The sequence below is a fragment of the Suncus etruscus genome, chromosome 16, assembly GCF_024139225.1.
Source record: "Suncus etruscus isolate mSunEtr1 chromosome 16, mSunEtr1.pri.cur, whole genome shotgun sequence".
In the NCBI taxonomy this organism is placed as follows: domain Eukaryota; kingdom Metazoa; phylum Chordata; class Mammalia; order Eulipotyphla; family Soricidae; genus Suncus; species Suncus etruscus.
This window is the reverse complement of record NC_064863.1, coordinates 53,824,380-53,851,541: the sequence shown is the minus strand read 5'-3', so window position 1 is coordinate 53,851,541 and position 27,162 is coordinate 53,824,380. Positions and strand designations below refer to the sequence as shown.

General features: G+C 33.7%; 1 protein-coding gene across 1 annotated transcript in view; it reads left to right on the top strand.

The window, feature by feature from the left end:
- The window catches only part of TECRL (trans-2,3-enoyl-CoA reductase like), an 82,703-nt gene extending 55,845 nt beyond the window's left edge, over window positions 1-26,858 (top strand). The window contains exons 8-12 of the mRNA XM_049790025.1: window positions 10,692-10,735; window positions 13,065-13,122; window positions 23,547-23,632; window positions 25,629-25,674; window positions 26,731-26,858. Coding sequence (XP_049645982.1) covers window positions 10,692-10,735; window positions 13,065-13,122; window positions 23,547-23,632; window positions 25,629-25,674; window positions 26,731-26,858 — 362 coding nt within the window. The remainder of the gene's footprint in view (window positions 1-10,691; window positions 10,736-13,064; window positions 13,123-23,546; window positions 23,633-25,628; window positions 25,675-26,730) is intronic.
- Window positions 26,859-27,162: the final 304 nt, after the last annotated feature.

The window sequence follows — 27,162 nt, the reverse complement described above, 5'->3', positions numbered from 1 at the left end:
CTTTGTTTCCAAGAATCACTGTGGACAAAGAAGCTGAAGGGTTACTTTTATACCTGGTATAATTAGGGCATTTAAACATACTGTTAGTAATCACTACAGCTAGAGTCTCTGACTTCCCATCCTATTCTTCACCTGGTTCTGTGGATTAAATACCTTAGGACTTAATATCGACCTTTGTAGATAGAGGATCATTGCATACCTCTTCACTCTTAGCCTCTGTTTCCATTGTTGCTGGGTTTTTTATGGTATAATGAATAGTCGAGGCTTTGTCCCTCTTCCACTTGATTTGAACACTTTTTCTCACTAAATGCTGACAACTACGGTGCTTGGAGCTTCTACCATATTAGAACATTGTATTTGTTCATGAAGTATTATATGTATAAATGGTATATATTCTAGATCCCTCAGATAAGTGCTATCATTCTTATTTATCCTTTTTTCCTGGCTTACTTCATTCAACTTAATATATTCTAGATCATCTATGTTGCTGCAAAATGCATGATTGTATAATTTCTAACTGCTATGCAGTATTTCCTTGTATATAGATACCACATCTTCATGATCCACTTATCTGTTGTTGGGAATTGAGGTGGGTTTGAAATCTTGGCTATTGTGCTGAATGCTGTGATAAATAGTGGAGTGCATACATACTTTGGGATAAATGTCCTTCCGTTTGGGGCTAGAAATCCAGGAGTGCAATTGCTGAGTCATATAGCAACTCAATTCTGTGTTTACTGAGCACTCTCCATACTGTTTTCCATAGGGATTGGATCAGGCAGCATTCCCACAGCAGTGGATGAGAGTTCCTTTATTCCCATATCCCTGCCAACAGAGATTGGTCTTATTATTTCTTTTAAATATTTTTGTTGTGGTGGTGGTTTTCGGGTCACACCTGGCAGCGCTCAGGGGTTACTCCTGGCTCTATGCTCAGATATTGCTCCTGGCAGGCCCTGGGGACCATATGGGATGCCAGGATTCGAACCACCGTCCTTCTGTATCTAAGGCAAATGCCTTACTGCTGTGCTCTCTGACCAGCCCCTGGTCTTATTATTTTTGATGTGTGCCACCCTCACTGGTGTAAGGTGGTACCTCATTGTTGTCTTGATTTGGATTTCCCAAACAATGAGTGATGGTGAGCATATTTTCATTTGTTTATTGTCCACTTCTGGTCTTCTTAGGAAAAGTGTCTATTAATTTCTCCTCCCCATTTCTCTATGGCTTTATTATTTTTTTGGAGCTCACTTTTCCGAGTGATTTGTATATCCTAGATATAAACCCTTTAACTGATGTGTTGTGTGCAAAATTATTTTTCCCATTTTATTAACTGTCTTCTAGCTTTGACAGGATTTCTTTTGTCATGTAGAAACTTTTTAGTGTGATGTAGTCCCAATTATTTAGGTTTGATGCTAAAGTTCTATCCATTGGCATTATATCCTCAAAGACTTTTTTGATGTATAGATCTTGAAGTGTTCTATTTTTTTCCTCAATGAACTTTATAGATTTGAGTCTAATTTCAAGGTCTTTAGTCCATTTTGAGTTGACTTTTGTGTAAAGTGGGGGTATGGATCAATCTTTATGTTTTTGCAGGTGGTTATGCACTTTTTCCAATACATTTGTTGAAGAAATTGTCTTTGTTCTGTTTCAAATTCTTGGCTCTTTTGTCAAATATTAGTTAACTGTATATTTGTGGGTATATCCCTGGATATTCTATTCTAACACACTGATCTGAGACTCTATCTTTGTTCCAGTACCATGCTATTTTGATCACTATGGCTTTATAATAAAGCTTCAGGTTAAGTAAAGAGATGCCACCCAGCCTCATGTTTTTCAGTATGTATTTGGCTAGTCTGGGTCTTTTGTGGTTGCAGATGAATTTTATAATTGATTGTTCTAAGTCCTTAAAAATGATGTCTGAATTTGGATAGAAATTGCAATGAATATATATAAAAGTTTAGTAAGAGAGCCATTTTGTTTATGTTGATACTACCTACCCATGAGCATAGGATGTCATTCCATTTCCTTAGGTCCTCTTCAATTTCTTTCTGGAGTGCTTTGCAGTTTTCATGGTATAGATTCTTCACTTCTCTTGTAAGGTAGGTTTCTAGGTATTTGAGATTTTTGGATACTATTTTAAATGGAATAGACTTCTTGAACTCTCTTCTCTACTTTGCTATTTTATAGAGGAATTCTACTGTCTTTTGTGTATTGGCTTTGTAGTCAGCCACTTTGCTGCATTGATTAATTGTATCTAGGAGTTTTACTGTGGACTCTTGGGTTTTTAATGTATATCATCCTATCATCTGCAAAAAGATATATGTTTACTTACTCTTTTCCCATTTGGATTCTTTGATTCACTCCTCTTGTCAATTGCTATTTTTAGGGCTAATAAAACTATGTTGAATAAGAAATATGACAGTGGAAAGTCTTGCCTAGTTCCTGACCATAGTGGAAATGCTTGCTGCCTTTCTCCATTAAGGAAATATTGGCTGTAACTATCTTGAGGATGGTTCCTTTTGCCCTCTTTTGCTGAGTGTTTTCATCATGAATGGGTGTTGGATTTTGTCAAATGCATTCTCTGAATTGATTTATATACTCATGTGATTTTGTTTTTCTTGTTGTTGATGTGATGTATAATGTTGACTGATTTGTGTATGTTGAGCCATCCTTACATCCCTGGGATGAAATCTACTTGGACATGGTGTATGATCTTTTTTGATGTATTGTTGTATTTGGTTTGCTAAGATTTTGTTGTGGATTTTTGCATTTATATTCATAAGTGAGATTGGTCTGTAGTTTTCTTTCTTGGCAGTGTCTATGCCATCTTTGGGAATGAGTGTAATATTAACAGTGTATGATGTTGACTGATTTGTGTATGTTGAACCATCCTTGCATCCCTGGGATGAAATCTATTTGGTCATGGTGTATAATCTTTTTGATGTATTATTGTATTTGGTTTGCTAAGATTTTGTTGTGGATTTTTGCATTTATGTTCATTTGTGAGATTGGTCTGTAGTTTTCTTTCTTGGCAGTGTCCTTGCCATCTTTGAGAATGAGTGTAATATTAGCCTATAAAAGGAGTTAGGAAGGATTTCTGCCTTTTCAATGTTTTGGAAGAGCCTGATGGTCAATGGTAGTTATTATTCTCTGAATGTTTGATATAACTCACATATAAAACCATCTGGACCTATACATTTGCTTTTCGGGAGTTTCTTAATTACTGATTCAATTTCCTTAGATGTGATTGGCCTGTTTAGGCTTTCTATATGTTCCTTATCTCATCTCAGATGATATTTTTCCAGAAATCTGTCAGTTTCTTCTGGGTTCTCTAAGCTGAGTACAGTTGTTCATAATAAGTCCTCATGATGTCTTGGATTTCTTGTTTGTTTTTTTTGTAATCTCTCTCTCCTTTAATTCATGATCCTATTCATTTGGGTGTTTTCTTTTCTTTTTATTTTATTTATTTATTTTTTGGTGAGCCTTATCAGAGGTTTGTCTATAATTTTTATTCTTTTAAAAAATCAACTCCTGGTCGCATTGATTTTTTTTTTTTTAGTTTTTATGTTGTTTATTTCTGCTCTAGTTTTTAATATTTCTTGTCTTCTGGCTGTGTTTGCATTTCTTTGCTGCTGTTTTTCTAGATCCTTAAGGTGTCCCTTGAAACTGTTGATTTTGTCATTTTCCTCTTTCCTAACAGGATTGTATTGCTATGAGTTTCCCCCCTAATTACAGCTCTTGCTTGTGTTCCACTCGATATTGACAGTTTGTCTTCTCATTATCATTCATCTCAAGGAATCTTTTTATTTTTTCCTTGATTTTCTCTTTGATCCAGCTGTTGTTGAACAGTATGTTGTTTAATCTCCAGGTGTTGGATTTTCTCCACTGTTTCTTTTTACAGTCAATCTTAATTTCTGTTGCATAGTGATCTGACAGGTGCTTCTAAGTTATTCCTTATATTTGTGACTTTGTGCAAGTTAGATTTATATTCTAAGGCATTGTTCTATTATAGAGACGGTTTCCATGTGCACTTGAGAAGAATGAGTATTCTTCTTTCTGGGGGTGGAGAGAGCGCTATATTAAACCCATTAGCCCCTAGTTCTTCTAGTTTCTGATTAGGATTCTAATGTTTTTAGCTAGTTTTTTTTGCCTCATAGGTCTGTTTAGTGGTGATAGTGGTGTGTTGACGTCTCCTACTACTATCACATTTCTTTTCATATGTTTCTTCAGTTTTGAAAGCCTAACATATTTTGCTGACTCTGCAATTGGTGCATAAATGTTGACTGAGGTAGTACTTCTTGCTCTATTGTTCCCCTGATAAGTAGTAACTGTCTTTATCTCTGATTACTTTATTAAGGTTCAATGCAATTTGGTCTGATATAAGAATGACCTGGCCCTGCTTTTTTTTGTGTTGTTTTTCATTGGCTTGAGCAATATGCTTTTCATTCTTTTATTTTCTTTCATTCTAAGCCTGTGATTATCCTGTGATTTTAGGTGTGTTTCTGCCTGCAAGAAAGTCTGGTTTTTTGTTTTCTAATCTAACTCCTTACTATGTGTCTTTTAATGGGGAGTGTTTAGTCCACGACATATAAGGAGATTATTGATAGAGAGGGCTGTTATACAGTTGTATTATGTAAGGTGGTTGTTATTACAATTAGATGTTTGGTTTTTGTAATTCAACTCTGAGTAGTTCAGTTAGACTTAGTTTGGTTAGCGTGAATAGTGTTAGCTCTTTTCTCTCTGAGAATGTTTTTAGTTCTACCTCCCATATGAATGAGAGTTTTGCCGGTGTGGACTCTAGGTTGGGAAGTTTCTTTAATTCAGCAGTTTCAATATGTCATTTCACTATCTTCTTGCTTGAATTGTTTCAAATGGGAGATCTGGTTTGATTCTTATATTCCTTCTTACTTGAGATCTTTTTTCTCCCTTATTGCTGTAAGAAATTCATCTTTTTTTTTTTTGGTTTTTTTTTTTGTGCCATTTTTTGCCATTTGCCTTTGTTGTTGGTTTATTAGAATCTATTTTATTAGAAACTCTTTTTGCTGCTTGGATATGCACTGGAGCCTATTTCCAGAGAGTGGAAATGTTTTCTTTTATTGTTTCCTTCTCCACTTTTCTTCCCCTTTCCCTTTTCTTCCCCTTCTGGTATTTCCACAATCTTTAGATTATTTCTTTTGTCTTTGTTCATTAAATAGCCAACATTTTCTTCCAAAACTTTATCTCTTATTTCCTTATTGGCTTCTTTTTCATTTTTGGTTTGTAGTTTTTATTCAAGTTATTCTATGTGACTTTCCCTGTGTAATTCTGCTATTATGGCTTGCTAAGAACATTTTTTATTTCCTTTAATTCCATTTGTATGGATATCTCATCTTCTGTAAAAGTTCTTCTTTGAGTTTTTTGATTTGTTCATTTTATAGATTTCTTGAACTTGTTGGCTCGATATTTTTGGATTTCTATTGTCAATGGTTTTCATTGCCACTTTTACGTATTCATTGATGGGTTTATGCGTTTTGGTGGACTTGGAAACTTTCTAGGATTGCTCTCTTATCCCTTGCTGCTAGTTGTCTTTCTTATTTTTACCCATATTTCTTTGAATTTGGTGGCTTGGCATAGGTGATCTGCCTTCGGTCTCAGCTCTTCTTTGTCATCTGTGGTATGGGCTGGATCCCTTCTCTGGAGTGTGTCCCTAAGCAGGTATGCTGGTGGCAGTCACTGAGTTTTGGCCCTCCCACAGGTCTCCTCCTTCCTCCCCTCCTGTTACCTGCCAATGGTGACTTTCTTTCGCAGCCACAGCCCTTAATCTCTGTTAATGTGGTGACCCACCGCTCAAAGCCTGTCTGTAGGTCTCTTCCCTTCTGTCATCGAAGGTGTAGGTCCCTCTGCTTGCCTTAACCCTTGTGAACAGTTAATAGTAGTGACTGGGTCTGTCAGAACCTGTCCTCCCTCCTTTATTTTCAGTTTTATGTAAACACAAAAGTCCAAATTTGTCTGATTTGGTTTGGTTAATTTATTTCAATAAATATTCTAGCAAAAATGGAAGCTGATTGTAAATTTTCAAATTGGCGATTATAATAGCAAACTATGAAAACAATCTACGTAATTGTATAAATTCAATCTTTATGTATACAAAGTAGATAATTGCATATAATTATGATTCAATATAAAAACAATAGGTTTTCTGAGACATAATATTCCTTCTTGAAAACGTTTTTTTATAATATTTTTATTTAAACACCTTGGTTACAAACATGATTGTGGTTGGGTTTCAGTCGTATAAGATGACACCCCCCCATCAACAGTGTAACTTTCCTATCACCAATGACCCAAATATACCTCCTCCCCTCCCAACCCCCACCTATGCTCTCTCTTGAAAACTTTTTTTAAGGCGTTTTTTCTTGGACTTCAGAAATATCATATAAAGAACACTTGCTATCACGCCTCCCAAGGATCCCATAACCACATGTCTCTCCAGCACTGTCATGGTCTTAATTATAGAGCAAGAATAAATCTGAGCACTTCTATATGTAGCATCAAAGTAAAACATACAAAAATGTCTTGGCTCTAGATTCATAGAGTAATGTGAAGAAAGTGTGGATAATCAATCTGAATGATCAGTTACTTATTAGCAATAAAACATAAATGTTTTAAAGAAAAACAACTTTCACAGTATTCCCATTTTTCTTTTTTCCTATTATTTATTTCTTCATTTTCTTTCTTTCTTTCTTTCTTTCTTTCTTTCTTCTTTCTTTCTTTCTTTCTTTCTTTTCTTTCTTTCTTTCTTTCTTTCTTTCTTTCTTTCTTTCTTTCTTTCTTTCTTCTTTCTTTCTTTCTTTCTTTCTTTCTTTCTTTCTTTCTTTCTTTCTTTCTTTCTTTCCTTTCTTCCTTTCCTTTCTTTCTTTCTTCCTTTCCTTTCTTTCTTTCCTTTTCCTTTCCTCTTTCCTTTCCTCTTTCCTTTCCTTTCCTTTCCTCTCCTCTCCTCTCCTCTCCTCTCCTCTCCTCTCCTCTCCTCTCCTCTCCTCTCCTTTCCTTTCCTTTCCTTCCTTTCCTTTCCTTTCTTTTCCTTTCCTTTCCTTCCTTTCCTTTCCTTCCTTCCCTTTCTTTCTTCCTTTCTTTCTTCCTTCCTTCCTTCCTTCCTTCCTTCCTTCCTTCCTTCCTTCCTTCCTTCCTTCCTTCCTTCCTTCCTTCTTTCTTTCTTTCTTTCTTCTTTCTTTCTTTCTTTCTTTCTTTCTTTTCTTTCTTTCTTTCTTTCTTTTCTTTCTTTCTTTCTTTCTTTCTTTCTTCTTTCTTTCTTCTTTGTTTCTTTCTTCTTTCTTTCTTCTTTTTTTCTTTCTGTTTCTTCTTTCTCTTTTTCTCTTTCCTTCTTTTTTCTTTGTTTCTTTGTTTCTTTGTTTCTTTCTTTCTTTCTTTCTTTCTTTCTTTCTTTCTTTCTTTCTTTCTTTCTTTCTTTCTTTCTTTCTTTCTTTCTTTTTTCTCTATTTTCCTTTTTTTCTACTCCCACTCTTTTTATTTCTTTTTAGATCATTCACCCTTCCATCCATCTCTCCCTCTTCCTTCTTTTCTTCCTTTTCCCGTTTTGCCTCTTGTTTTTTGTCTCTCGTTTTCTTTTCAACCTTCCTCCCTCCCTCTCTTTCTCTTTCTTTCAGTCTTTTTATCTTCTTTTGTAGAAAATTCTATTGTCATGGTTTACACTGTTTTTACAGCACACTTAGATAAAGTGTTGCATTTCAAGATTTGTGATAAAATTTCTGGGATAGTTCTAGTTCTTATAAATTTAAAGTAAATAGAACTAAATACCTTCCTTTATTTTATAATATATGAACTAACAAAAAATTACTAAATGTTTTTGAAATTTCAATTCAAGGAACTCTGTATATCTTTGTCAAGATCAAAGGATGTAATTTAGCATGCTAATGATAATTTATTACTAGATTTAGAACTCAATAAAGAAATACTTATAATAAGGTATGGTTATTAAATGCATAACATTTTACTAGGCTATGATACTATACATTTTTAAAATAATTTTTTTGTGACCAAAATGAATTACGAATCTTTCACAGTATCTTTACGGTACATCGTGACAATGAATCAGGGGCATTTCCACCACCAGTTTTGTTTTCTACTCTAAATTTTAAAAGATCTTCATAGAGAAAATAATATCTAAATTCATTATTTACTGATTAATCAATATTTTTCCATTGAAAATCGTATGTTATCCTATAAGGTAAAAATAGAAACTGAAATTGTTGATATATTTTAGACATCTCCAAAAGGGCCCATCTTCATAAATAAAACATCCTAGAATTTAGAGATCTTCCTAAATAATTTAAAGTTACTAAATATTTTTTAAATGTTTTGAGAAATGTGGGGCCATAATGTGCTGCGGACCTTTTATCCTGATAAGATAAAAGTGCCTAAGCAAACCTAAGTGGGTTCATTTTTCCACTGGGAATCAAGCAGAAGCAAGAAGGGGATGAATATGAAATATGAATTATGAAGTATGAAATAAATGAGACCACACATGGTGAAAACAGGAGGTAGAGGCCAGAGAGAGAGGCCAGAGGCTTTATTGGGCCTATATATAGACGGATTTTTGGGCATAGCCAGGGAGAAAGGAAAAGGGGATGAACCAATGAGATCAAAGCTAGAATTAGCATGTGAAGAGACAGGTAAAAGAAAACCAGATACCTTTAAGGAAATGGGGGGAGAGAAAAAGATCACAAGAGAGCTCAACAGGAGACTTTTGGCGGGCTTTGGCACTTTTCTCCTTTGTTAGAAATACTGAGGCCTGATTTCTAATAATGGTCAAAAATAAAGAGAGAGATAGTCACAGCCATGTTTAGAATTATAGCCAAACAATCCACGCAAAGGGTCAACTGATTTGACTACTCTAAGCGGGCCTTTTTGGCAAATAATTTCTATTCAGGAGTGCACTACACTTAAGAAGGCTAAAAAACACTTCTGATGTGTGCCCTTCCTGAGTGGGGTGTAACAATAATGGATGAAAAAGCCACAGTCAGAGTGTGCTCTAGGGAATGCTGCACAAAGACTTAATTCATGAAAAATCCTACATAGATCCCTGCTGAAGAAGCTTGCTGGGGAAACCCCCAATACATTCTATTTAGTGCCTAAAGAGAGACATTTTGCATCAAAATAGAGTGTTTCATAGCTTTGAAAATAAATGAATGATTATTCATATTGGAATAATATTCACATTCTTAAAATGTATGTTTAATTAAGGAATCATGTTTATTTCTATGTGCAGATATTTAAATGGATTAATACAATTTTCAGTATATTTATGTAAATAAGTCAAGGTAATGTAGAGTTACAATACTCTACATATTAAGTGAAGAAAGGAAGCTGCTAATATTTAATTTATTAGAAAATTCTATTTTAGTTAATATGTGTTTTATTTATCATAAGTAAAGTGACCAGAAATTTGAAATCCTACTTTGGTTATTACTATTCCTATAATTTGTAATATACAGTAATACATACAATGTATTCTTTATTATAAGGACAATACTAATTCCCCAGTATAACAGTATATTTGATATTGTGTTAAAACATAGGAACCTTTCAGATATTACCTGTACAAAAAATGTTAAATTATATTTATTATTATAGATAACATTGTTCTTTTTCTCCGAACACTTGAAAAACAGAGAAATTGGGGCTAGAGAAATAGTATAGAGCTGGAGAATTTGCCTTGCATGCAGAAGGCGTCCCAGCGTCCCAGCGTTCCATCTGGTACCCAGAGTCTGCCAGGAGTGATTTCTGAGCGTAGAGCCAGGAATAATCCTTGAATGCTGCTGGGTGTGACCCAAAAACCCAAAACTCCCCAAAACAATAACAACAACAACATCAACAACAAAACAGATTTTGGGGTTGGACAACCTCATATGCCTAGAGAGCCTGTTATTGGTCTTATCAGGATGTTTCATGAGTAAAGTCTCATTGTTTTTAGGGCAAAGGTTTTTCTCTGTCTATTTTCCATATATTATGCTGTCCCTATGCAAACAACAACAACTGCCAAACACACACCATTTTATAGTACATTTTTATCTCTTATCTTTTAAGTTGAGGCTCCTGCATTTTTCATAGAACCTTGGGACACGGATTACTCTATTTTATCACATTATCCTGCATTTTTATATAAAACTAAAAGGAAAAGAATAAAGAATGGTTGGGTACCAGAAGGTGGTGGGAATAGGATTCACTCTGTGTCCAGTGATGAAGGGAGGTTTACACTGTTATTGAAAAGAGCCCTGAAACATTATATATATATATATATATATATATATATATATATATATATATATAATTAAATTATGAAGGACTCTGTAGATCACAATTGTTTCAATAAAAATTACAAACCATCAAAAACAATAAAGAATACTTGATTATCTTATTGAAAATTAAATAGATTAAATCTACCTTCAAATAATTCGAAAATAAAATTAAGAATATTTTTCAAATGTAGTCAGCTAGCATTACATAATCATAAAAATACACATAAAATAAAAAATAGCATATTTGCTGCAAAAGTATAATCTGCAAAGGGACAATGCATAATAATACTGGTCATATAATAATGATATTCAATAAACATTTCCTGTATTTTGCTACATTACCACAATCCAAAATGAGTGTTCATAAATAACATCATTGGTATCTTTTATTTTGCCTTCTAGCGTTTGGAAACAGACAAATTACAGTGTCTGCTATAAATTTTCTGGTATGTAGATTTTTATTATCTGCTATTTATGGTTTGATTGTGTGATTAAAAATGCCAAACATTGTATTTGAGAATTTTCAATGTAAAAAATGATAATTGTTTTTTATCAAAATTCTTATGGAATTAAATGAAGAAAATCTAAAAACTTCCCTTAATTAAGTAATCAGTATTTATCTCTCAAACTTTTCATCAAAATGTTATCTCAACCAAAGCTGTGTAGACTTATTTGAAATGTAGTAAAATTAAAAATATTTATAGCTATTATTTTCTTCATTGTCTGAATATTTAACAATTTATAAAACCCTTAGAGTAAATTTGTATAAGACCAATAGATAAAAATAAAAGAAGCACATTGGCGTAATTATTAATTTAACTAAATTTAGTTAAAAATAAAAATATGTACAACATAAGATAATTCTTTTCTAATTTTTAGTCTAGTGTTTTACAAATAATTCTACTTAAATATCCCTTGATTTTTAAATTTGACTACATATCTGTTAGCAATGTAATATTTTGTAGACAAAATTTTGTACTTTATAAACCTCAATTTTATACAAGGCATAGACATGTACTATAATTGAAGAAAATTTTCAGATGTACCTCTGTAGAGATGTAAATAAATGTTATTATTCACATTATATATGCTATTACATATATGCATATATGATTTTATACATGTCTATATTTTTATTAAATGTTTTCTTAATATTACTTAATATGTAATCTGAAGAGGAGCTGGATAAGTATTTATATACATATATATATATATTTTTTTTTTTAGTTTTTGGGCCACACCCAGTGATGCTTAGGGGTTACTCCTGGCTAAGCACTCAGAAGTCGCTCCTGGCTTGGGGGATCAAACCGTGGTCACTGGCAAGGCAGCCATCTTACCTGTAGCGCCACCGTGCCGGCCCCATGCATTTATAATTTTATTAAAATCTATATTTTAGTGAATTTTACTTCATTAAAAGTTTCTTTTTGATCACACCAGCTGTTCTCTGGATTTACTCCCTGTTTTACATTCAGGTATAAAAGTGTTGCACTCAAGGGAAAATATAGGATGTTAGAGATTAAATTTGGGTGGGTTGTGTGCAGGACAAGTGTCCTTCTACTGGCTATACTATGCTCTGGCCCCTGAACATATCTTCTTTTTTATTTAAAGAAAATGTATCTCATAGTTGACATAACTGATCATACTACATTTGTTTTAGAATGATAGGAAGCAATATTATTAAGAAATAGAAAGAGAATAGAGAATTAAAAAATGGAAAAAGCAGGGTCTGAGAGAGTGCAATAGCAGTTATATCTGTGAAAATTATTGTATTACCAATAAAGTCGTGAATACAATAGCCGAAGGTTTTGTGCCTTTAGGACATTTGCTTTTTTACTTTAGAGATGGGAGATGAACTAAAAAAAAATGTGTGTGTGTGGATGCAGTTTTCCTTTGCACAGACACAGTAAAATATAGAAGATTTTGAAAAGAAAAAACTTTGGCCTAAAAAACAGGGAGATCTTACCCCCAAAGTATTTTGGCATAAGACCAACTCCAGGCTCCAGGTATACTAGGTTGTCTAACATCCTAGTTATTCTCGGTGGTCAGTTCTTCAGCCTCACAGTTGTTGGTGTCAGGTTTCTGTAGTTATAGGTCCTGGTCCTGTGTTATAGATACAGGTCCTGTGTCAAAGACCAAGTGATGTGTTGTGTTTTCTGGTTCTGTTTCACCATCAGTTAGCAATGCAGAGAACCCTGCCCTAAAATCAGACTGTTGCTGTTGTCCGGTTGTCAGGGTGATATAAGAACTGTCTTTGGAGTAAGTCAGTGCCATGGCATTAGTGAACTTATCTATTTAGAATTCTGTTATTGATGTCAAGGTTGTAGGCCAGGGGTGTTAGGTCATGAACACTTTCTGGACTTTGTTAGGCCAGTCAAGACAGAGTGTAAAACAGGGATCAGAGATGTCTATGAAGGCCTCAAGAAGAAGAGCCACTACAGTGAGACGATGATGACTACCACCCTTTATTATCAAGGAGTATGAGTATTTAGACAGTCACATAATTAATGGGATTTACCTGCTCTGGAAGCTCCCACAAAAGGAATGCTAGTACCTCACTGGCCCGATATCCTGCAACTTATCAGGTCTGAGGACCTGACCTATCTGACCAGGAAGACTTGACTCTGTGACCTGGGAACATGACCTAAGTGACTTAGGGAATATGATTTAAGTAACTTTGGGAGATGTGACTTGTGTGACAAGAAGAACACAGGAAGTGGGCTACACCATTTTAAGAAATGAATATAAGACACTCTAAAAGATTCAAATGTTTTGCAGATTTGTGAAGCTGGAAACCATTTCATCAATGTGGTGCTGTCTCGTTCCAACCACACAGGTTAGTAATTCCTGTATTTCTGAGTACATTTTGGACATACTATTAGAAAAAGTCTTAGAAAGCTCAAAAGAAAAGTAGCAATAGCTGGAAAACTTTAAACTGTATGGTTTACTTCTTGGTCTTTTATGATTTTCCATGCTACTTATACTATCTCACATTCTCAAATAATAGTTTATCTAAAAGGAATTTTGTCCACAGCACAAATAAATCACATACCATATTTATGATTAATAAATACAACCGTCCAAAGATATATACAGCAAGAGGGGTGTTTACCTTGAATGTGTCTAAGTAGAGGTTGGTCCCTGGCACCACATATAATTACAGAACCCACCAGGAATGAGATCTGAACACAAAGCCAAGATAGCTCTGAGCATTACTTGGTGTGGCACACACACACATACACACACACACGTACACATACACAGAAACACACCAAGTATAGTCAAATGAAACCTATTGATTGATATTCAGAATCTTAGTTTAACTTGATCTTGATCTAAATGCCAAGAACGGATATAACCCTCTCTATTTTTAATTGTTCCTTATACTGCATTCTAATTATTGTACTTTATACATTTTTAAAAAATGTATTAGCACATAAATACAAATTTAGTGAGAGAATTTTAAATTCTCTCCCAAAATTTAGGAGTCTGCTGAAGACTATTTTTAAAAACGTTGAGAATCTAAGTAACTAACACATAATCCTCATGATATTTTTATGAACCAATTGCTTTATTTAAGTTCATTGGTAAACAAAGAGTCACAACTGCTTATTGTACATAAGGCAAAATTCATTATAAGTTTTTAGAGAAATGATGATTATCTAGGTATTATATCTAAGAATATAAAGCTATATGTTTATCTTTTAAACTACTTTAAATTTTAACATAATTTTAAGATATTTTTACATTGCATTTTTTGCAGACTACTATAGTTTAAAATAAAAGCCTATAAGTAATTTTGCATGTTTTATAAATATTGCAAAAATGCCATTAGTATATTTATAAGCAAGCATAAACTCTAATTTAAAGATGTATATTACATAACATTGTGATAGCAGCTTATCTTCTTAAGAGTGATGACCATAATTACTTTATTTAAACTCATTTTTATTTACTTTTTCCTATATATATATGTGTGTGAGTATATATAGTTATATTTTTATCGTGTTTTTTTTTCCTTAACTTCACCTTTTTTGGTTCTGCTTGGTACAAAAACCTACAAGTAAAAGTTTTGCCTGGGATAAAAGGTCAAAACCAGGGCACATAGATGATGGAGCCTGAAACACTCACTCCCAGAATACACCAGCAATATAATATAGCACCATTTCTTTTTGCACAGGCATATTTTTACATATAAAAACAAGCTCTTATCTACAAGGAATAAGAACTCATACATTTTACAATACAGGGGAATCTCCCACCTTGAACATATGTCATGTGGATCCAACTTAGACTCCAGATGATTTGATAGCGACTTTCCAACCCTAGATCTTAGACGTAGAACCGACACAGTTTTGTGCAACAGCTCTAGGAACCAAACTCCTTCTGGAACATTCTTTTTTTTGATACGACCTTAAATTTATTTATTATAATAATAATTTTTATTATGATCAAATTGGATTACATATTATTTTGCAATAATACTTTAGGTACATATTGACATTGAATCAGGGGAATTCGAATTCCCACCACCAAAGATGTCCTCCCTTCACCCCAGTTCCCAGCATGCATCCCATATTCCTCTCCCTTTTTGTAACCTCCGGCTGCTTATATAAGTGGTCCCCTCTGTGTCTAGCTTTTTGTAGATTGGGTATTCATTCTGTTGTCGAGATTAGGTTTGGTGTTTAAGTCTGATCATTTTTATTACTACTTAGTTATCATACAACTGTTTGGTTTTGGTACCTTCCATTGTTTCCCCCTCAATTTGAGATGTGGTAAAGATGGTTCAAGTTAAGTGGTTCTATTTGAGGAAAAGAAAAAATAAAATGGGGGTAAAAATCAAACAAGCAAAATATGGGCAGAGTCATTCTAGAGACTATAAATATTAATTTAAGAGAAAAAGGTAAAAAGGAAGAGAAACACATCAACAATACAAAAAGTAAAATCAAACAAAAAAATCCAAAACGCACTACAGCAATAAAGACAACCACCACACAATAACCACGGCCCTGATGGATGTTAAATCAGACCTCTGTATCTAGAGATTTTGGTATCTGCACAGGTCAAAGAATAGAGCCTATCATGAAATTTTTCTTTATGGTTCTAGAAGTTCTGTTCCATCACAGTTGTTTTAATCAGTCTTCTGTAGTTGGTGGTCTTGGTTTTTGTACTGATCCTAGGATGAAACTTAGGATAGAGTTTTTAATTGTTTCTAGAAAACCTGTTCAGTTGCAGTTGTCTTAGTCAGATCTCTAGAATTAGACATCTTGGTTGTTGTACAGATCATAGGCCAAGGCCTAGACTAGGGCTGTTTTTATTGGTCCCCCTTTGAGACATTCTTAATACTGCTCTGACATCAACATTCATCGGTTTTGATATGACTTCCTGACATTGAGGAAATGGCAACAACTTGGTCTAAGAACAGATTGTCTTACCTTACCACCTAAAGATAAGATGAAATCAGAAGACACATTATCCTTTGATCTGTGCAAAATCCAGGCTTGCGAACTACAGAAGACTGACTGTGACAATCATGACTGGGCAGTATTTATCCTGGGACCAATAAAAATACCCTATAGAGTCAAGACTTTGTTCAACAACCAAGATCTCTAATTCCAGAGGTCTGACTGAGACAATTGCAACCAATCTGAACTTCTGGAAACATAATGAATGACTATATACTAGGCTTTGTCCTAGGATAGGTGCAGAATCCAAGACCATTAACTACAGAAGACTGATTAAAACAACATTGATGGAACAGAACTTTTAGAACCATAAAGAAAAATCTCCATCCTAGGCTCCATCCTTTGACCTATGCAAATACCAAGATCTCTAGTTACAGAGGCCTAATATGATCATCCACAACTGAGTGGAAAGTTTCCAACACCACAAAAGGACCTAAGGGAGAGTTAAAGAACATGCATGGAGCCTGTAGTTATTCCTCTGACAATATACTTCAAGGGCAAAGAAACTCTGTATCTCTTAGGCCAAGGCAATTCCCTTTCTAATCTCCCCAATATTTACTGTGCTATGCAAAAGAAAATAAAAGAAGCACAAATTATGTGTTTATTGTTGTTTTGTTTTTCATTTGTATTTTTGCTTTGTTTTGTTTTGATTTTGGACCATGGTTTTTGTTTGGTGGTTGTCTTTATTGCTGTGGTGCTTTTTCAGGTTTTATTGTTTGATTTATTTTTTGTCATTTGAGTTTTTTGTATTATTGTTGTTTTTCTACCTTTTTTCCTTTCTTATCTTAGATTGGTATTTATAGACTCTAGAAGGATTCCTTCCAATTTTAGCTTGTTTGATTTTTGCCCCTTTCTTTTTTCTTTTTCTTTTCTTTACTTCAGACAGACCCACATAGCTTGTTCTGCCTCATAAGTTGAGGGGAAAATAATAGAGGATACCAAGATCTAACAGTTGCATGAAAATTGAATAGAAATAAAAAAATGATCAGATTTAAACACCAAATCCAAAGCCAATGACAACAGAATCTACAGCAACCCAATCTACAGCAAGCTAAACACACTTATACTAACAGCCCAGGGGCCATAAGAGGGGAATATGGGATGAATGCTGAGAATGGGGTAGAGGGAGTACAACACTGGTGATGGGAATGTCCCTGATTCAATGCCTAAAATATCACTGTGCAAGATTTGTAACTCACTTTGGTCAAAATAAAAATTATATAAAAATTAAAAAAAAATTAAAAAAAGAAAACACAAAAACCTTGCCACACCAGCCCTCCTTCATTTTGTCTTTTCTTATTTTTTTTTTCTTTCAGTCTTGCAGTTATTGATTGGTTGTTGTATTTGTTGATGTGGTGCTTTTTTTTTTAGTTGCTGGTTTGGGTCTTTTGTTTATTTTGCTGTTGTTTGTTTTTGTTATGTTTTTCTTTTTTAAATTGATATTTTTAATCTCTAGACCAACTTCTCCCAGTTTGTTTTTCTCCTTTTCTTTTTTTTCAAAATATCACCATATAATTCGAATCATCTTGTACTACCTCATAAATTGAGGGGGAAAATGGAAGGTACTAGAATCAAACAGTCGTATGAGCAATGAGCAGAAATAAAAATGATCAGACTTAAACACCAAACCCAAAGTCAACGACAACAGAATCGATACCTAATCATCAATAAGCTATACACAGAGGAGACCAATTATACTCAGAGTCTGGGGAACAAAATAGGGGGGTCCTGGGAACAGGATTAGAGGGAGGACAACGTTGGTGGTGGGAATGCCCTGATTCAATTACACTATGTACCTTAATTATTATTGTGAAAGACTTGTAATTCACATTGGTCACAATAAAAGTATAAAAAAGTAAAAAAATAGGTAAGTAGATTTATATTAAATAATTGTAATATAATTTGAAAATATAACTTATATCATGACAATGAAAACAAACAAAATATTTTGTGTTTTGTTATAATTTGTATTGTAGTAATACATGTTATTAAGAGTTTGGCTGTTTCTTAGTATCAATTTTACAAATACATGAATCATATTTATATGATTTATATTTATATATTTGAAGGTCCATTGAAAATTTTCTGGTAGTCATAATACATATGTTTAGAATCAAAATATGATGCAGTCCTATTAACACACTAAAATAGAGGTAAGGTTATAAATATTTCAAATTTAACCTGGACTCTAACAAATTAATTATTTTTAAAATTCTTCAGCTTTCTGGAGCATGGTTTCAATATTTGAAACTAAAGTTTTACATGATCATGTTTCCAAGTGCCACATTACTTAAAATGTTGTGTGTAAATTTTCTTTCCATTATCTATACTTACTATAGTTCAATTGTATGTGGCTTTTGAGAAATTAAATGCCAATAATATTTTCCTTTATTAATTCATGTGATCATTGTGTCTGCAACATCTGAAGGCTTTTTATTTATCACTTAATTTAATTGTGTGGTATTATATCTTAGTGTTGGTAAATTTTGGGACATATTTCTCATTTAGTATTAATTGATTTTAGTAGTAAAAGAGGAAAACAGCCGGAGAGATAGCATGGAGGTAGGACATTTGCCTTGCATTCAGAAGGACGGTGGTTCAAATCCCGGCATCCCATATGATCCCCCAAGCCTGCCGGGAGCAATTTCTGAGTGTAGAGCCAGGTGTAACCCCTGAGCACTACTGCCTGTGTGACCTAAAAAACAAAACAAACAAACAAACAAAAAAACAAAAAAAAAACCCAACAACAGTCTTTTGCTTACATAAGGAATGGTGAAAAAGATGTTATTATAAATATTTTACATCTGACTTTGTAATGTATGTTTCTTTAAATTTATATTTTGTGGTAAGGCTGATTTTTATCTCTTTAAGAAACCATGTTCTATTAAATTCCCACAGCAAAACTATACTAAAACATGGTACATTATTACAGAGATGCATTCTCTTACATTTCTGACTCTTCATTATTTGATTATAATCCATTCTTTTTGTGCTTTTGCTTTATATATTTTGAGTTTTGGAAATTATTATTGGTTATATTCATTGGTGAATGTGTGCACCACAGTGTATTTGCCTTCCAATAAAATTTAGTGGGGCTATTTTTATTGGATAAGAGATTATCTTATTATTTTTTTATTTGTTTGTTTTGGGCCACAACCAATAATGCTCAGGGGTTAGACCTGGCTGTCCACTCAGAAATCGCTCCTGGCTTGGGGGAACAAATGGGACACCAGGAGATTGAACCACTGTCAATGCTGACAGACACCTTACCTCTTGCACTACTGTTCTGGCCCTTTATCTTTATATTCTTAATTTTCATACATCCCTATGTATACACATGCCAAGTTTTGTTTATTTGTTGAAATATATATTGCCCTTGAAGAGAAATAATATATGTTTTATAGATTTATTGAAGAGAAGAATCTAAATGTACTATGTTCTGGAAGAATGAGAGGGCTTGTCTTGTTTTTATTTGATTATTTGCTTTTTTTAAAATAATGTTTTTAAGCTGTAAATTCTATGACTCTGTAAGACATAACTTAATGACCTTTGCTTCTATGTCTTAAGTCATGCCTTCTCCAACTGGTTTTCTTCTATATGATGGTCCATCCTGAAAGCAGTACAATCTGGCTCAAAATCACTATGTTTAGAGCTGAAATTTAAAATGACTTTACTTCAGCTTCTATATTTGGAGTTCTCATATATAAAGTCTTATTAATTATATGTCAAACTAAATATTTTACTTTTAGTCTTAAATTTCAATATTTCGATTCACCAAGTTCACTTTTTCACACTAGAAAGTACTTATCCAACTATCATCTTCTTTGTATATTGTAAGAGAAAACAGCATATTTCTTGTGTTACTTCTCTCACATATTAACTAAAGTATGTGTCTTTTTAAAAAAAAAATCAGCAAATACTTTCAATGATTTGTCAATTTAGTATTATTTATTTAATAAACATGACAATATCCTATATAAATGAATATTTTTTCTACAATGGTGGGTATGCACAATTGTGGATTAGGAAAAAAGAGAGATTTCAGACACACAAAAAAAAAGAGAGTAAGTGGGTAGACACTTACTATACCTTGCGCAGGAATGTCTTTGGTTTCATCAGTGGTAGCACATATGTCTTTCTGAGCACTACAATTGTCTGTGAGCACAGATTCAGAATAACCTTTGAGCACAACTTGGTGTGTTCTCCAAAATAAAGATGAAAACAGACAAACCAAAATAAATAAAAATAAAATAATCAAAGTTACTAGCTAAATGTTAAAAATATTCTTTAAGCAAAGCTCAATCAGAGGTCAAGGGAGTCTTATGTAGATTGTACTCTACTATAAAATCCTGTTGATTTGATTAGAATACTACTTTTTTTGAACAAAGTATCCTGTTTAGTTTGTTTTGGGGTCAAATTGTAGAGCTCATTCCTTGTTCTATGCTCTGGAATCACTCCTGATAGAGGGTTTTGGGGGCTTTTAAGGGTATTAGGGATCAAATCCAGAGCAGTGCCATGCAAATCAAGTTCCCTCTCTTATTTACTCTTAGGGCTTTAAATTTATCTTTGAAAAGTAAGAGTGTATCATGAATAAACACTAATAATAGTTCAAATATTGTGTGAATCCTGATACAGTTTTGTAGAACTAAGAATTAAAAATACTAAAGACTTAACGACAAAGTATTTGAAGACTGTCATTCAGAAGTATTGAATCTTTATCTGAAATTTTTAGTGCCTTTTTCAAAACAGAGGAGGTATAATACAACACCCTGATATCAAGTTATAAATTTATTCCAATATTACATAAAAGCCCGTGTCATGGTGCTTCTAGAATCAATGATGATCCAAGTGGGTTTTTACTTGTTAATGGGTAGTTTTTACTTGTTAATGGGTACTGACCAGCCAATTCTGCAAAACCCAAGCTGGTCTACACCCCACACCTTAATATTCAAGGTTGATAGTTCATTCCCACAATCCTGGAGCCTGGGAATGAAAAGAGCCCCAGAAATTTGGTTAGCATAATTTGGTTTGCTCTTTTGGGTTAGAAGAAATAGTTGTGATAAGCCTCACTCCGGATATCAGTTGTTGTCTTTGTCACATGAAAGAGTTCAGTTGTGAGATAGAAAGCAAAGTATTTACTAAAGGACACACTTTGGGCATGGATTTGGCCCCTGTCCATGGTTAGTGGTACACTCTAAGCTGGGATACAGATCATACAGAATGAGTTAACGAAAGTGCAAAACAATTATGAAGGGTTTTGGTTAGTGTAATATGATCGGAATGTACTGATGTCACTTATATTTAGGTGGACTTTGTTCTACACATATACATTATTTGCATCTATGATGTAGGAAGAATGTGAGTAAAAATATGTCATTCTATATGAAGGGAAGTGTAATATCAGTGTCAGGATATTTGTCTAATAAGAAATAGGTTCTCAATCTTCTGATTCTTCTTCCAGTAAGAAATGAGTACGGGGCCGGAGAGATAGCATGGAGGTAAGACGTTTGCCTTTCATGCAGAAGGTCATCGGTTCGAATCCCGGCGTCCCATATGGTCCCCCCATGCCTGCCAGGAGCAATTTCTGAGCATGGAGTCAGGAATAACCCCTGAGCACTGCCAGGTGTGACCCAAAAATCACAAAAAAAAAAAAAAAGAAATGAGTACAAACTATTTCTGGTAAGATTCCAATATGAATGTCAGTTGTGAATAATTCTACTCTTTCATTAGGTGCTTTGATTATCGCTACCTCTCCTTACATATAGTGAGGTTGGTGCTTTCTTGCATCAGATAATGGTTCTTCAATTTTAGATGTAAAGATACATGAATAGTGCTGCTATATCTATCCTCATAAGATAACCAAATATGCTGAACAAAATAACCAGCACCTCTCCTTGCCATAGGGCATTCACACAGCATTTACATGCAAAGGAAAAGTAATTCATGAGGCATGAACAACAGATGCCAACTGTCATCTACTGAGTCTTATTATCTAACTCCATTACATTTTCTCATAGATATTCTTATTATCATCTACATCTGTATGAAGATCTTCACACTTTGTACCCACTAATAAATACACTGTCAGTCTTACATCACAGAATTTTTGTTTATTTTGTTGTGATGATTTTTTTGAAGGCTTTGAAATGTTTCTTTTATATTCTCCCCTTTGGAATAATACTCATTAACTTGTTTTGAAGCCTCATTTGTGACTAAAATACTCTAAAGTTATTTTTGTGTATGCCTCCATCCTATATAAATCATCCCTGAATGAAACTCCAATTCAGTCTTGCTATGTATCCTTCAGGAATTTTAAATGTGGCTATATCTGTGATATAAACATTTTCTTGATTGAACTATGTGAGATTATATGATCATATTACAAATTTTATAATTACTAATTTCAATTTTCTTTTTTTGGGGGGTGCACACCCTGTGACACTCAGTGTTACTCCTGACTATGCAGTCAGAAATCACGCCTGGCTAATAGGATTATATGGGACAGCTGGGGATTGAACCCAAGTCCTGGGTCAGCTGCTTGTAAGGCAAATGCTCTACCACTGTGCTATCACTTCAGCCCCTTATTTCATAATTTAGTACCAATTTTATTCTACTGATGTTTCAATTTATGCCATTTCCATCACATAATGTATTGTAAGTATATTTTAATGTATCTTATTTATCTACTTAAAAAACTTCTAATGAAATTCATATTATAATAAAAATTAATGACAGCATGGTCAATTATTATACCTAGAAAAAGATTTTTAGCTCATCTATATTTTATGAAATTATAAGAAATAATTGTCTATCACAAATATTTTGGACATCAAACACACAACAGTCTATTTAGTCATCCCTAACAAATTGTATATAACTTCATGATAAAACCAGAGACAGGAGGAGTGAATTCTTTAAAACTTCAGAGTGTTGTAATTTTCTGCTTTACAGCTTTTGTTCTACTTAAATGTTGCAGAGTTGTGGACTAAATAGATCAAAAATTTCTATATTTATATGATGCTTACTTAGCTGGGAGAGATCTGCAAGACATTTTGAATCTCTTTGTTCGAAGGCCATCCTTTACAAATTTTCCTAAGTGACCTGCATATAATTCTCAGCCAATGGCTTGATAATTCGATGTGAACAACTAAGGGTGAGGTGCTACACTGGCCCTGTAGTGATTTGGTAACTGTTAATTCAATATGACTACTTTTATTGACTATATTGACTAATATGACCATATTTGTGTACATACATGTTACTCTGATAATGCCAAATAAGATATGTTATCTGCCTAATATAGCTATAAAATAATACCAATCGGGCTACCCAGAGATAATTGGGACCTCAGCCTGCAGTAACATAGGATCCAAGAGCTACATCTGGTGACTCATAAGATATGTAATGTGAAATTGAACAAAATCTCAGGTATTTGCTGTAACTCCTGTACTCTTGTACTCTTGCTTTAGTCTTCGCCCTTTTCTGTAGTGAGATGTAAAATTGCAGTTTTGTACTTCTTACATTGAGCATTGTTTTTGATGATGTTAAAACAATGGTCAGATGAGTTGTGCATTTGTTTCATCTGAACATGGCAATCAATTAAGGTCAAAAGTGAAAGGATTATTCCTCAGTGATAGAAGACATTGAAATTTGGTTATTTTAAATAAATTATAAATTGTCAATGTGTGACAGCATTTGATATAACAATGTGGTACATGATTTATGATCATATATTTATTTATTAATCATATTTACAACATTTAACCCATTGACATTTTGTTTTCCTTTCTAAAAGGAAATAATGCCTGTCTTCCATGTCCAAATTACAACCCCTTCACGTGGATGTTTTTTCTGGTTTCATGTCCTAATTACACCTATGAGGTATGCTATTTTTTATGCATATAAGTGAACTTTATTTGATTATATAAATGAGTATATGTTTATACATTACAGATAGGTACTTTTTTTACACATGTATGTTTATAGTCAGATAAATAGTTAATTATATATATTGTATTTCAAATTATAACTGAAAAGGTTTTGAGATTTTGTTTTATGTTTTGGACCACACCAATGATGCTCAGGGCTAACCACTGTTTTTATTTTTTTGAGCATTGATCATTCCTAGTGAGAATCAATGAACCATATGATATGCCTAAATTTGACTCAGCAGGATTCAAGTAAGGAAAACTGTCTAATTTACTATGTAATGTCTCCAAAAAATCTGAAGTATTTTTGGGCTATATGATCATAGGGGCACATTTAAGACTTCACACCTACGACACAAATGATCTAGTCATAGATTATATTTCTAACATAAAATTTTGGGTATACCAACTGTTATTTCTTTTTTTTTTACCAACTGTTATTTCTTTTTTTTTTTTTTTTTCTCCAGTACCTTCATTACCCTTTATTTTCTTTTTTTTTTTTTTAATGCATAATTTTTTTTTTATTTAAACACCTTGATTACATACATGATTGTGTTTGGGTTTCAGTCATAAAAGGAACACCACCCATCACCAGTGCAACATTCCCATCACCCAAGTCCCAAATCTCCCTCCTCCCCACCCAACCCCCGCCTGTACCCTAAACAGGCTCTACATTTCCCTCATACATTCTCAATATTAGGACAGTTCAAAATGTAGTTATTTCTCTAACTAAACTCATCACTCTTTGTGGTGAGCTTCCTGAGGTGAGCTGGAACTTCCAGCTCTTTTCTCTTTTGTGTCTGAAAATTATTATTACCAGGGTGTCTTTCATTTTTCTTAAAACCCATAGATGAGTGAGACCATTCTGCGTTTTTCTCTCTCTCTCTGACTTATTTCACTCAGCATAATAGATTCCATGTACATCCATGTATACAACTGTTATTTCTAAAGAAAATTACTTGCATATATATTATAGCCAAACAATATTTTATTATCGTAGTGTAAAATATTTAGGGTTTTAGACATAGTACCCAGAATAAAGGTTGGGATAGTACAGCACTTTGTAAATGGCTGAACATAGTTTGATGATCCCTGACACAAGATATTGTACTCCAAGCTACCAGTTACATTTTCTGAACCCAGAGGGCAGGAATAATTTCTGGGCCCAGAGCCTGGAGTATTTCTTAAGCGCATCTGGTGTTCTCCCCAACTCCCCTAAAAACAGCCCAAAAATGTTTGACTTTTTTCTAATATATAAACCGTTTTATTTTGTTTTGTTTTTAACTCTTGTTTCTGGACTCAGGTGACCATCTCGGGTGTTTGAGATCAAATCTCATTCTGTTCTGTGCAAGGCAAATGTGTTATCCACTGTACACAACTTTGGTCCAAAACATGTTCAAGGGCCAGAGTGTTAGCACAGCAGTAGTGCATTTGCCTTGCACTCAGCTAAACCCAGGACGGACATGGGTTCAATCCCTGGTATCCCATATGCCCCCCACCCCCACTCTGTGCAAGGAGCGGTTTCTGAGTGAAGAGCCAGGAGAACCCTTGAGTCCTACCAGATGTGGTCCAAAAACAAACCAACACACCAAACAAAATAACATTTTCAATTTTTTAACCAAAGTTTTTCTTAGAAAATTTGTGTCACTCTCACATTAAATTAATACTGACTCTTGGAAATTTCTATTTTTAATTGATAACTTTAAGGACTCTTTTTCTACCTATAATTTTCCTCTTTGATCATTTTTGTCAGTGCTTGGGACCATTTGGGGTAATGGGTATTGAACTTGGGGTGGTCACATGTAAGGCAAATGCCTTCCATATGTGCTATAGCTCTGGCCCCATCTACCAACAATATTTATACTAAAATTAAACATTTATATTTTCTACTTAACTTGAAAAATTAAAGATTATTTATGGCTATTTATATTGTTATGCTTATTCAACAGATTGGATCTTGGATAAGTTTCACTATCATGACACAGACACTTCCAGGTAACTTAGGTTTATTGATGATAATATTAAGTAAATACACATATTGGAAGGTTGTTTTTGAGGACACAATTTATATGATACTAACCTCTAACAAATTTGCAGAATTTTTTGCTATTTGTATACAGTTTTATTTTGAATTTGTCAACAGTTTTAAAGTATATCCAACAACCCTTTGTTTTGTATTTTTATCTTATTAAAGCTTGATATAAATTAAGCAAAATTAAATATAACAATTACTGATAATAAAATTAAATTAAAAGTTAAATATTAAACAAGGAGCTCTTCTAAGTAGTGATAGTAATGCACTTCACTTATTATCTTTTATATGTACTCAGAGATATGCTGTATCATCAAGTGTCTGAGTACATGTAAAGGGAGGCAGAGAGTATGAATATATATTATTGAATACGGGACATGACACACATAGAAAAAAGTTGCAAAGATGTCCTGAACTAGAAGGCATATTTATAATACTCATTTGAACTCTTCTAGTTTCTAGTTGAACTCCAGTACATTTTTTTTTTTTTTTTTTTGGGTTTTTGGGCCACACCCGGTGATGCTCAGGGGTTACTCCTGGCTATGCGCTCAGAAGTCGCTCCTGGCTTGGGGGACCATATGGGACGCCGGGGGATCGAACCGCGGTCCGTCCGAGGCTAGCGCAGGCAAGGCAGGCACCTTACCATTAGCGCCACCGCCCGGCCCCGAACTCCAGTACATTTTTGAGTCATAGTTTGTCTATTTGCAGAGAGGTATTTTCTATGCTGATGGATATTCTGATTAAGAAGTAGAGAAAAAATTTCTTTTATATAATATTGTAGGGTATATATCAAAAATATGGGTAATTTTTGCCTCGTAATTTTTTCAATAAGTCAACCATGTGATCAATGTACATCTTTATATAATAATAAATACATTTATGGAAAATTGGGTGAAAGTTTTTTACATATATTTTATGTGAAATATGACGTATTTTAGACATATTTTAGGTGAAAACAATATTTTAAATATAAGTTGCTAGAACCACAAATTGTAAAATAATAATAATCTATTTTTCAGTTGGTATTTTTACACTGCTGATGAGCATCCAGATGTCTTTGTGGGCGCAAAAGAAGCATAAGATTTATCTGAAGAAGTTTAATTCATATATGTATTGGAAATCATCAGTAATTCCATTTCTATTGTAACATGTTATTATTCATATATGAAAAATGAATAAAATATTTAAAAATACCTATCCGTGATGTTTGATAGTTACATTCCAAAAATTAGTAACAATTGATTCAGGATGATAGTACAGCTGTAGGGCATTTGCCTTGCATGGGACCGACCCGAGATGGGCCTGGACTTGATTCTTGGTATCCCATAAAGTCCCTGACACTGCCAGGAGAGATTTCTGAGCACAGAGCCAGAAGAAATCCCTGAGCGCCACCAGGTGTGGCCTATCCCCCCAACAGAATTTAATGACTCAATTTTTTAAAATAATTTATA